At 43.3% G+C, this 13,370-nt stretch overlaps 1 protein-coding gene across 1 annotated transcript in view; it reads left to right on the top strand.

The window, feature by feature from the left end:
- The window catches only part of LOC146813096 (putative DBH-like monooxygenase protein 2), a 334,342-nt gene extending 332,197 nt beyond the window's left edge, over positions 1–2,145 (top strand). The window contains exon 13 of the mRNA XM_085620074.1: positions 255–2,145. Coding sequence (XP_085476200.1) covers positions 255–494 — 240 coding nt within the window. The 3' untranslated portion in view covers positions 495–2,145. The remainder of the gene's footprint in view (positions 1–254) is intronic.
- Positions 2,146–13,370: the final 11,225 nt, after the last annotated feature.

Here is a 13,370-nt window from a genome sequence, read left to right as displayed (position 1 = left end):
AGTGTGACATTTTCACTAGCCACCCCCTTAAGCCTCAAAAGAGAACCACAAGTATCTCTGTTTGCCTAAGAAGATCCACAATTGTAAATAGCCACCATCACCAAGTATCTATGTACTAGACTGTTCATTTATGTGTGCCGCTCTGCGAGGAATTTGTAAAATGTAAGACAATATTTATGACACTGATAATGCCCGGTGGCTGATGTATGTGCTCTGTGATAATTAATCCTCTCCACTTTGTTCTCTGCTTTCAGGGATCTTACTGGGTAAATTATGGCTTTGTTCACAACATCAGTGACCCATCAACAGCTTCCTGCACTGGCTCAGAGTCTACCAGTCATGCTCCATCTCTATCTACTCCAAGAAATACACCATCCAAGCCAACTTTCACATTTCCGACTGACACCGGACACAGCTCATTTACAGGAGTCCTTCATATCATTGTATTTCACCTGTCAGCATTGTCTGTGATTGTTACCATCCTAGTTTACTAGATGTTAAACATGTGGTCGACACTGTTCACTGGAAATAATTAAATGGCATTCGGAATCCGACTACAGACAGTTACTCCTATGTATGAAACTATATATCTATACAATGCTGTACAGGCATAGACCTACACTGGGCCATTGCACTCTTTTTTAGCATTCTCTTCAACCATAACATGGTGGCATCTTGCTTCCCTTTCATTAATGCCCAAGTAGCTGGCAAATGTTAGTTGTACACTGAGCAGCAGATGGTATGCACATCAATTTTCAGTGATAAACCAGTCAGAGAAGAGAAGAAAGGGGTCCAGATGTACTAAGCATTTTAATAGTCACAAATATTCTAGTTCAGCCTTTGCTACTGTTGCAACTGTTAAAACACTGTTTCCTAAGTACAAATGCTAGTTTTAGGACATAGAAACAGTTTTCCATCTGCTAAAATGGGATTCCGAATGAATACCAATTAGTGTCTGGAAGGGGTGTGTTATAGGCATCCCTTTAAAATACAGAATTGGTATCTTATATGTCAATGCTTTGCTACTGAAATCCATTGAAAATTACCTGACCCCCATGCAGGAGGTGGTAAAACATTCACAATAAGAAGGGAGCCCTTTCGGGACAACTTCTTCTTCATGAATGGATAAAAAGTCTTAAACAAACATTCAAAATAAAAGAAAACATAATTTTTTTAAAGCTCAACCTGTTTATTTAATAAAAGAAAATTGGCTACATTTAAAAAAAATGAAAAGCAGTCAAAGACATGGCTGTCAATCGTAATTTGATACCCACATAATTAAAATTGATGAGACATTGAATTACGATCCACTACAATTTGTATTTTTTAGAACAGACGTATTAGTAAATAGGACAATTGTTTAAAATCTTTAATGGTAGCAAAAAAACTGTTCAGAGTTCGCAACCAGTATTTTGCGACCTGATTTTCATTAATTTTGTCCACAGTTATTTAACTAAGGGTACATAACCAGTTTCAATTTGTAGCTGCTTCCCTTTGTTTTTGTTTTTGTCATTGGAATCAATCATTGATTTTGTAGTCTGCAAGATAAAGCTATCCAAATCAGTTCTAAAAATTATGCTGGGACAGGTCCACCCAGTGCATTGGGTTGTCAGAGTGTTTTTAGATAGCGGACTTCAGAGGAACTGCTCAATTCACTCTACTAAAGGAAGAGGACTCACAGGGAAAGAAGTAACTATAGCCTTTCATCCTCTTCTTTGCCTCTTGGACCTCTGGCCACTAGCAAGTTCCAGAAAAGCAAAAAGGTCCTGTATGGGTGTAAGCATGCCTTAAATGCCTATGACCTGCATTCCAATTTCCTCAAGTTACTACTTCTGTACAAAGGATTGTCTTCCTGTACTGGATCCCCTGATCCACTGTCACTAACATGCTAGGATCATGTGATATCTACTTTCAGACACACTATCCATCCGTGAATCTAAAGCGGGGCACAAATCATTTTTATTGGGTGAAAAACTTTGCAGTTAAAACTGAGACAGTTGGTTTTACTGTGCTATACTGTTCTTTCCTTTATCTATGTGCTGCATCCTTTAAGTTGTGATAATCTAATGATCACAAACATGTATTAGGATAATCAATGGAACAGCATTTTTAGAAAGATAACAATTAAAAATGTACTTAATTGAATTATTGTTTCTCTTGTTTGTTGTTGTTAGTACTTATCATATATCTATCAGTTTAAGGTGTTATGAAAGTCTTCTTCTTTTCATACAAAATAACAAATAACATTTCCATACACTACCTATGCTGTAACTGTGATGACTATACTCTATCTAGTCAACATGCTCACGTCATCTCAATTTGGACAGAGTTTTATGTATGTTATTTTATTTTATACCTAATTACAAAGTGAACTAATCACCAGTAAGGTTATACAGGAGCTTTGCATTTGGGTAGGTGGTGGTCTCCTAGCGCAAAATATTTGAAGAGCCAGCTTCTAGAGGAACTCAAGAAGAGATGAGGAGGCTCTGGTGTTGCTGTTGGAGGTTAGGCCATGCTTTGGGAGAAATGTACAGGAAGGCGTGACCTCCGGTTCTGCTTTTGGGTATGCAAGGTACATGTGCCAGTGAGACTCCAGCTAAGCAGAGATGCCCGAAAGGTTGATGGAAATGTATGCAGCTATTCCAGTAGCTGGGGCCTATGTTAGCAGTTTTTTGTATGTTTGAGGAATTTGAACTGGGTGTGTTTGTGTATGGGGAATCAGTAAAGTTCCTTGAGGTGTGTAATGAAGTGGGTGCAGTGAGGTAGGATGAGGACAGGTCTTGCAGCTTTTGTACTTCCTGTGAGGATTAGCAGATGCAGTTGAAGGCGGGTCCTTGGATGCCACTTCATGAGAGTCTTCTGAGCAGAAAGAAGTTCAAAGTTTCTCGTCAGACGAGGATCATCCTGATGTTGTCAGTTGCTGCAATTAGAGGAGTTTTGGTGACTGAGCTTGATGCTTGATTAAGTGGTATCTAGAAGTTTATATATGTCAAGGTAGTGGACAAGTTGCTTGTTAATGGCTTTCTCCAAGACCATGGCTGGGTAGGGTAACAGGGAGGTCAGGGGTAGTTTGCTAGCTGGGTGTAGTCTGGCTAGGGTTTCCTTAGTAGTGCACTGACTGCTGAATGTATCCAGGCCTCTGGGAACATTGTAATGTGTGATGGAGGTATTCAGGGTGTGGGTAAGTACTTTGCTTATCGAACAGGTGACTCTGTCATAGATCTGAGAGGGCAAGGGACTATTGGGGCACCGGAATGGATGGTGCCCATGATGTTGGCTGTCTCAGCGGTGAATACTGGTGTAATCGCAAAGTGTATGACAGGCTTTGTAAGGTAGATTCACAAGTATCATGTAGGTCTCTAGTAAGACAGAGACTGCCCGTAATCCTCCAGATGTTAATAAGATAAGACCCACTGCAGTGGACAATGAATACAGAAATGAAGGGGGAAATTTACTAAGATTTTGCACCATGTTTGTGTCACAAAAGTGACGTAAAACAGCGCAAAATAATTTTTTCCTAATTTACTTTACAACGCTAAACTTGTTTAGCACTGGGAATAACGTAAGAGTAATGCAAAGCAGTGCAGAGCGCTGCTTTGCATTACTTTGTGCCATGGGGTTGTGCCAAGGGTGTTGCATGGGCATTCCTATGCAACCACCCAAGGTTTCTCATGCTAAACCCAATTTACTAAATACAGTAGATTGGGTTTAAAATAGGTGCAAGGAAGGAGAAATACTTTAATTTCTCCTGTCTTTTCTACGTGCAGCACTTTGCAGCATGCATACATAGAGGTAAAAGATTTCCCTCGTGTCTAGGCATAGTATTTTGTACGGGAAGGGTACCCTTCCTGTACAAAACCTATGCTAGACTCACACACACCCCCTAGCTCTTTGGCGCTAAGGTGGTGCATGGTGCACTGCAGCTGTAATTAGCACCTGCATTAGGGAAAGGGGAGGATATAGACATATCTTTGAAAATACGTTGTTCCCTTGCTCCTTCCCTGTCATGCAATGCAGCGCAGCCATGCAGGAGGCTGCACTGCGTTGTGTGGAGATTTGGTAAATCTCCCCCAAAGTTCCTTGCTTAGTATGTTATAAAGTGTCATACCCATGCTGAGCCTCAGAACACTGCGGCCACTTATAACAGCACTTGACTACTGTTAGAAATAGAGGGCCTAATTACGATGTCAGGCGGGGTTTCATCACTTCGGTCAAGAGACCGACTGACACCCGGTTGGCGGTCCCGAGCAGCTAACTACTGTTCGGTCGCACTACTAAACTTTACAATGGGAGTATGCATTCCAGCCAGAATGCATGCTCCCATTGTAAAATGTGAGGTGCAGTTCATCCCTGCACCCAGTGGCGGGCACCTCATGGTGCCTGCCACAAGGTACAGGGATCAACAGGTGGGCACAATAGGTGCCCCCTCAGCCTCCAACTGGAGGCAGTGCACCAAAGGGGGCCCTGCTGGGGGCCCCCAAAGTCGAGTTCTGACAGCCTTTCTGTGTCGGAAAGACCATCACAGAAAGGCTGTGTCAACCCGACATCGTAATCCCTCGGGAGGACAGAGTTGCCCTCTGGATTACTGGCCGCTTTCCAACTGGCAGACAGACTCTCCAAGCCAGTTGGAAGCCAGTCGGAAAGCCCGTGCGGATTCCTTTACGACCGACCACATCATAATTGGTTGGTCAGAAAGGAATCCGACCGGCATATTACGATGCGGTCGGAACGCCTCTGACCGAAGGCCAGAGACATTTTCGATCGCATTGTAATTAGGCCCGGAGTCTCTAGTTGGCAGAGGTAGGCACCTTGCCCGAGTAATAACCACCACTCTAGTCAGGGTAAGCTAGATACACCCTAAAACACAACCTGTGTTCACCCTCTGGTAACTTGGCATTGAGCAGTCAGGCTTATCTAACGAGGCAAAGTGTAAAGAATTTGTGCAACACACAAAAACACAGTAACGCAATGAAAAAACACAAAATGACTCCACACTGGATTAGAAAAATAAACAATTATTGTATGAATAAATCAAGATATGAATGACAAAAATCTAATCTGTGCAACAAATTGAGTTATGGATTTTTAAAGAATTAAAAGAAGTGTAGTGCTTAGAAGCAATGAGCGCCAATGATAGTTATCTGATCACGCTGTACAAAGGCAAAGTTAAAGTTCAGGCATGGAGTGCATTCCAGCTACAGGACCCATGCAGACCAGGTGAACAAAGTACCTTGATTCTGGTTGCAACATCTACATGTGAGCAATCCATGGATATTGTGCCCTGCAGTCAAGGTGATGCATTGATTTCATTACAAGACCGGAGGCTACATTATGCATTAATCCTTTAATGCAGCTCACAAGCAGCCGCACTACATCATAAAGGCAAAACAGTTCTAGAATGCGGTGAGCAGAAGCAACAAAAGGCATGAGAGACAAACAGACTGCCTCTTTTTAATGCGGCTCACAAGCAGATAAGTCTATCTTTTACTTGCTTATTAATATCACAATGTCTTAATCATTGTACCCCCTTTTATATATTTCCTTGCCTTAATTTACCTTTTCTTATATTCCCCTCACCATTCTCAACCTTGATTCTTATATCTGGCGCTTGTTTCCCACCTCGCCCTCATGGGTGACCATGGTTCCCCTTTCCCCGTCACCCCTCCTCACACGACTTCCCATTAAGGTTGTCGCTTCCCTCCGCTCACTCCTACCTCTCTCCTGTCTCTCGTCAAGCTTTACTTCGTTTTTTACCCGTGAGCGCTTACAAATGTCAAATGCGCTGGTGTGTCAAACGTGCTTGTGTGTGCAACTCTCCTTGCCGACACCTCGTTCATTAGGCCAGCGCGCTCCTTGCCTTTGAATTTTTCGTAATTCCGGTATTTTCTTAGACGCGCTCGCTTCCACCTCGCGAGCGCGTTGCTAACAGGCTCAACTAAGGAAAGTACCTTAGCAACGGCGCTAAAACGTCAGGCTTCTCCTCACGGCCTTTTCTCTTCACCGGCAGCAGCTGATCTCGAGCGAAGTTTTCAGTTACTTCGCTTTCACGATCAGCTGCTGCCGGAGAAGCCTCAACTGTAATCAAATATTTTTCAATCGATTCCTGTCATATAAATAGGGTTCCACACCCCTAATATTCATTTCAGGGTCAAGGTGCTCTTATTTTAGCCCCCCTTCTATATTATATATAAAAAAAAAAGAATATTTATTAATAATTTTAATATATACCTACCATACCATAAAATAAAAAAAAAGTAAAAATATATTAACTAATAATTTTAATATATATACTTACCTTAGCAAAAAAAAAGAGAGTATTTCAGCCTTTATCAGCTACTTTCCTTTAGAGCTTATCCTTAACCTTTCCCATTATGTCTGACTTAGACTCAGACGAGGCTACCGCAAGCTCTCCAATTCATGACGATAATTCTTTTAAAATGTTTCTACAAAAAGAAATGAGATCCTGTATGCTCTCTACCTTCAAGGAAGTTATGTCCTCAAAAAGATCTCTCTCCCTTCCCAATTCTGATTCTACAGATGATCCGAGTATTCATCGCAAAAAAAGTAAAAAATCTAAGAACTGCGATTATCCCTCTGATTGCAATTTGGGAGGTCAAAGCACCTCAAACGATATGGGAGGTCGTAGCGCCTCATTTATGATGGGAGGTCATCGCGCCTCAAATGACTATGGTGTCCCTTGCGGCACAAATGTGATGGGTGCCTCCAGCGGCACAAACTTGATGGGTGTCCCTCGCGGCACAAACTATAATTCAAGGCAATCTGACGCAGTCTCTGACTCTGAAGAAGAGGAAGAAAATTTTAACAATCCCTACGATGAATTCGTATTAGACTTAGATGACCAAGACCTTGAATTCAACAACACCCTTGACCTCGATTCCCCTTCCTCAAAAAATGTTATCCTTAACCCTCTTGGAGAGGAAATGTTCTCCCCCCTTAATATTTCACACCCCAATAGTTCAAAATGGTTCCCACAAGAACATGTGTCTAAATTTATCACTAGGTGGCTGAGAAACTATCTCGAAAGAGAGACAAGAAACACCCTGAGATCAGAGTGTCCTAGACCCTCTATCCAAGATAAGGTCTCCCAAACCCCCAACCTTGACCCTGACCTTATTAAATTTCTATTTAAATTGGGAAAGGACCCTAGAAAATGTCTAGAGAGAGCCCTCAAAGGTTGTCAAGACCGCCTACTCGACATCCTTGGTCCACTCACTAGGATCCTCGACCTTGCCGAGGAATTGCATATCTCCAATACCCCCCTTGACGTTAACCTCATTCGAGGCTGGAGCCAAAGGGCGATAGTTCTCCTTGGCAACGCAAACTCTAGCCACAACATAGAAAGAAGGAGAACTATCCTCACCAAGATCAACCCGAAACTGGGTGACCTGGCGGAAAAAGAACCCTCTGATAACCCCAAAGGGCTCCTCTTCGGAGAGGACATGATTAAATCCATCGGAAAGTACGTTGCTACTTTTACCGCCCTTGACAGGGCCCAATCCAATATGAAAAGAGTCTTCAACGCAAACCTTTTTGGACAGGCCGGAAGAAGAGGGCGTTCTTTCGGCCGTGGTATCCAAAGGCCCTTCTCATCGTTCAGGGGTACCGGAAGAGGGTTCTACCCATCTAACCAACAATTCTACCCACAACGAGGCAGAGGACCACGAAACAGAGGCTACAGGTCCAGAGGAAATGCCAACAGCTCCAATCCTCAAAGTAAGTCTCCCTCTTTCTTCCGTTTCTTCCCAAGTAGGGGGCAGACTAAAATACTTTTACCACATTTGGGAATCTATAACTCAAGATCCATGGGTTCTCGAAACCGTGCAGGGTTTCAAAATAGATTTCATAGATATTCCTTTTCAAACAAATCCCCCTCAACCGCAAACACTTTCGGAAGAACATCAAAAGATTGTAGAAGAGGAAATCTCTTCAATGCTTCAAAAAGGAGCTATCGTTCAAGTGCCATGGTCACTAAAAACCTTTGTCAGCACTCTTTTCCTCGTACAAAAAAAGGAAAAAGGATGGAGACCGGTCATAAACCTTCGGGAAGTGAACAAATACCTAGTTTACAGACACTTCAAAATGGAAGGCATTCACCTTCTCAGAGATCTTCTCCTGAAAGGAGATTGGTTAGTCAAACTAGATTTAAAAGACGCATACTTTACCATCCCTATGGCCTTAAAACATCAGCCCTACCTCCAATTCATATGGAAGAATCGCCTCTTTCAATTCAAAGCTCTTCCTTTCGGGCTTTCCTCTGCCCCTTGGTGCTTTACCAAGATCACGAGGACTATCGTCTCTCTTCTGAGAGAGAGGGGTATTCGCCTCATCATCTATCTGGACGATATCCTCATCATGTCCCAGCTCTACTCCCAACTTTTAAAAGACCTCAATTCTACAATGAATCTTATCAAAAGTCTTGGTTTCATTATAAACAGGGAAAAATCTATCTTAACTCCCTCAAAATCTCTAGAATTCCTAGGGTTCACTGTAGATACCTCGAACTGCCTTCTCCTTCTCCCTTCCAAGAAAATTGCGAAAATTCGAAAAGAGATCAGATACGTTTTGAAACAAGAATCTCACTCAGGGAATTAGCCAGACTCCTAGGTTTACTTTCCTCTTCCATCCAAGCTATCTTTCCGGGTCCTCTGAATTACCGTGCCCTTCAAAGAATAAAAGCAAAGGCGCTCAAGCTTGGCCTCTGGTATGGAGATTCTGTGACCTTAGACCTGGAAGCCAAATCCGAACTCTCATGGTGGCTAGAAAACTTGGATGCATGGAATGGCAAAGCTATCTTCGGATCTTCACCGGAATTTATCCTGGAATTGGATGCCAGCCTTCACGGTTGGGGTGCTCGCCTCCTCGACCAAAACACTGGTGGCGCTTGGTCTCTCGAGGAATCTTCCCGTCATATAAATTTCCTAGAACTTACTGCAGGCATGTACGCTCTAATGAGTTTCAAACACTCTCTCCAAGGGAGATCCGTCCTTCTGAAGATGGACAACATCTCCGCAGTTTCTTATATCAACCGCCTCGGCGGTACCAAATCTGCAGACCTATCCGCCTTAGCCAAGAAACTCTGGATGTTCTGTTTAGAACACAAGATCTCTCTCAAGGCGGAATACCTTCCCGGAAAGTCGAATCTTTCTGCGGACTGGAACTCAAGATTCCTTTCAGACCTTACCGATTGGAAACTCAACGTGAATGTTTTCAATCTTATCTTTCACTTTTGGGGTCCACTGAATGTGGACTTGTTCGCCAGCAGACTAACCTTCCAACTTCCGAAATATTTCAGCTGGATGCCGGACCCTGGAGCTCTAGCGGTGAATGCCTTCCTCCAATGCTGGTCGAACCTTCAGGGCTACGCCTTTCCCCCCTTTGCCATGATCCAAAGAGTCCTACAGAAGGTCAGAATAGACCAATGCACTCTGGTTCTGATAACCCCCTTTTGGCCTTCTCAAGCATGGTTCCCGACATCTCTGGAACTGTCCTGCGACATCCCCTTTCTCATCCCAGCGAGCAAAGGTCTGATTTCCAACGCAGACAGAGAAGATCATCACCTAATCATTTCAGGGAATTTGAACCTTCTTGCTTGGAAAGTGTCAGGCAATCCAACGATTTGTCTGGACTTTCGTCATCAGCTCTCACTCTCCTCGGTGAATCATGGGCACCTGGAACGCACTATAGGTACAATAACATCTGGAAAAGATGGGTTTGTTGGTGCATGGAGAGGAACCTGGATCCCGTGGAAGCTCCTATCGTCAACATAGTTAATTTTCTTGTCGAACAGTTCGATAGAGGATTAGCTTATAGATCTATCAATTGCTACAGATCAGCAATTTCCGCTGGACACTCCCTTGTCAACAATAAGACGGTAGGTAAAAATGTTATTATTTGTAGAGTTATGAAAAGCATTAGACTCAAAAGACCACCTAGACCTAAATACCAGACTATTTGGGATGTTTAAGCTATCTTTGACCTTTTCTCTGCTTGGCCTGATAATGCTTTTCTTAACAGGAAATGCCTTTCGCTCAAACTTGCTACTCTTTTATGTTTAGTTTCTTGTCGTAGAGTTTCTGATGTGAAATGCCTAGATATTTCTTATAGACAATATGATATGTTTGGAGTTAAATTTGATATATTTAGAAGGACTAAAACTATGTCAGACTCTATTTTCTATCCTCGTTTTGATCTCTGCAAAAGACTGTGTGTTGTAGACTGTATGAAAGAATATGATCAGAGATTTAAAGACCTTCGCCCTTTAAATGCTAATCAACTCCTTATCTCTTTTGTTAAGCCTTTTAAACCTGTTTCTTCCTCGTCCATTGCTAGATGGGTCAAGTCAGTTATGAAGCTAGCTGGTATTGACCTTTCTAGATTCCAAGCACACTCTCTCAGAGGTGCCATGGCAAGCAAATCTTTCTGGTCTGGTGGTAAGTTGAATGATATCCTTAAAGCTGCTGATTGGTCAAATGCTTCTACCTTCGCCAACCACTACTGTAAACCTATCGAGCACATGTCTGATGTTGTCCTTCAGGGCTACCAACATGCATAATGTAGCCTCCGGTCTTGTAATGAAATTGCGATTCTCATATTAACATGACTAGAGAATCTAGATTTCATTAAAGACACGGAGGCTATCATTATCCCTCCCGTCCCACCCTTGGACAGAGTTGCTCTTGAACTATTTTAATAGAACTTGGCTTATTTGTATTTACATGTGCTTGTAATTCTTTACATCTACCTCTTAGCGTATTTACATTTCATCTTTCTTTTCAGACCGCTCCACATGATGTCCTGCTACATTCCTTATCCAGGTTCAGACGTCTCTCCTTCTTCAGTCTCAAGTTACATCTCTCCTTCTTCAGTCTCAAGTTCAAGTTGGATTTCTTCTTTGGACTTCCGCTGTTTCGCTTCATTTAAAAGAGGCAGTCTGTTTGTCTCTCATGCCTTTTGTTGCTTCTGCTCACCGCATTCTAGAACTGTTTTGCCTTTATGATGTAGTGCGGCTGCTTGTGATCTGCATTAATGGATTAATGCATAATGATAGCCTCCGTGTCTTTAATGAAATCTAGATTCTCTAGTCATGTTAATATGAGAATCGCAATTTCCTCCATGCAGTGGAAGCGATGTACTGGTTCTTAAGATGAAACACTGTGCAAAAATGTCTTGTTTATGAAAGAGATGTGCAGGTTTCTTCTCGCAGTCAAGGGGATGCATCAATCTCTCCAAACAACAGCCACAGCGATATGTGGTTCCAGTGCTTTGGGCTCTCAAGGCGATGTGTTGGTTCCGAGATCGATGCGCCAACTCCCTCGACAGGGTTGATGCACTGGTTCTGCTTCCCACAGAATGGAGACAATTTCTCTGGTATCTTGGTCCACTTCCGGTGAACCATGCATAGGAGCAGATGTAGAGACATTGATAGCCCAGTGTCTCAAGCAACAGGAGGCAAGCCAACAAGCCCTTGGAAATCACCTCAGTCACAAGGCAAAGTTCAGCTCTCCCTCAGCAGGATTAGAGAGGAGCAGGCAGCAGGGCAGCACAGCAGAAAGTCAGGTCCTCCAGCTCAACAGTCTGGCAGAGTTCAGTTACAGGTCCAGAAGTGACTCACTTGGTTGGGTCATAGACCCACGTTCTTGTACCCAGCCAGTTGTGCCTTTGAAGTGAGGGTGACTTCAAAGAAGTGTCTCTGAAGTGTACAGAGGTTTTTCCTTCCCAGCCCTGGATTCAAACTATCAGTAGCGAGTAATCGCCCCACTGTGTGGGGACAGGCACAGCCTATTTCGGTGTAAGTGTCAGCTCCTCCTTCTCTTTGTGCCCTGAAGAGCCCTCAGAATGTAGACGAGTACGCAGACACACCTAACCATCCTGTGTGTGTGGCTGTCTAAAGGGAATGCACAAGGTGTAGCTATCCCCCATCCCAGATGAGTATTAGAGAAAGGCTGAAGGAACGCAGAGCTGTGAGAGCAGAGAAAAGTCCACTTTCCAAAAGTGGCATTTTTAAAATAGTAAAGTTAAACCCCCATTTACCAGTAAAGAAGATTTATCATTATTATTCCAAAGATATAAAACATGACACAACACCTATTTTCCGATTAGGAATTCGAGCTTAAAAGTTCATTAATGAATTCCCAATGTAAAGATTAACCCCGGGCGTAGCACTACGCTTCGCCCACGTAGTGTACGTAGCGCTGCCTGCTTCGCACTTTCCGAAGTAGGCGAAGCAGGGCAGCGCTACGCACACGCCGAGGGCGAAGCGTAGCTGCTTGCCACCCGCCACCCACCTCCCGCCTGCCCTCCTTTTAATAATATCAGCAATGAAAAATAAATAAAAGTAAAGCGACTTACCGTAAGCGCGGCGTCTCCGGGGCTCCCTCTTTCTGTTTCTAATTTCTTCTGGCAAATGCGCATGCGCGGGCGTCCGCGCATGCGCATTTGTCAGAAGAAATTAGAAACGAAGAAGAGGGAGCCCCGGAGACGCCGCGCTTACGGTAAGTCGCTTTACTTTAATTTATTTTACATTGCTGATATTATTTAAAAGGAGGGCGGGCGGGAGGTGGGTGGCACGTAGTGGGGCTACGCGAAGCGCGTAGTGTGCGTAGATTTGGGCACACTACGTGCTGCTTCACGTAGCCCCACTACGCCCACTACGCCCACCCTTAGTAAAGATATGAAAGGAGTAGGCCTCACAGTAGTGAAAAAAACAATGTATGAATCATTCAATACCAGGACATAGAAAACTTGAAAGTACATGTTCTACCTTTAACATATATAGCACCCTGCCCTATGGGCTACATAGGGCCTACTTTAGGGGTGACTTACGTGTAATAAAAGGGGAATTTAATGCTTAGCAAAGGGTTTTTAAATGCCAAGTCGACGATGCAAGGATGGCACAATCAGTGCTGCTGACCCAGTGGTAGCATTTAATTTGCAGGCCCTGGATATATAGCATACAAATCTACAAGGAACTTACAAGGAAATTACATTTGCCAGTTGTGTATACACCAATATTACCATGTTTAGGGGAGAAGCACATGCACTTAAGAACTAGTCAGCAGTGGTAAAGTACTCTGTGAAATTCTAAGTTTTTCAAATGCTATATGTTAACTATATTGTCTCTGTAACATTTGTTTTTTAAGTACATTTCTAGGGTTGTTTGTAATTTTATTTCCTAACTGTAGCCTGTCAACTTTGAGAGTGAGTGTGTGATTGAGTGTGTGAGTGAGTATATGAGTATATGAGTATATCAGTCGATGTGTGAGTGCGTGGAGCAAGACCTCTCACCCTCGGTCTGAGATCTGCTCTTCCCCAGCAGCTCTACTATGCTCTGTCCTGTCTCTCATCCCCCC

The sequence above is a fragment of the Triturus cristatus genome, chromosome 7, assembly GCF_964204655.1.
Source record: "Triturus cristatus chromosome 7, aTriCri1.1, whole genome shotgun sequence".
In the NCBI taxonomy this organism is placed as follows: Eukaryota; Metazoa; Chordata; class Amphibia; order Caudata; family Salamandridae; genus Triturus; species Triturus cristatus.
This window is presented reverse-complemented; position numbering and strand designations above follow the sequence as displayed.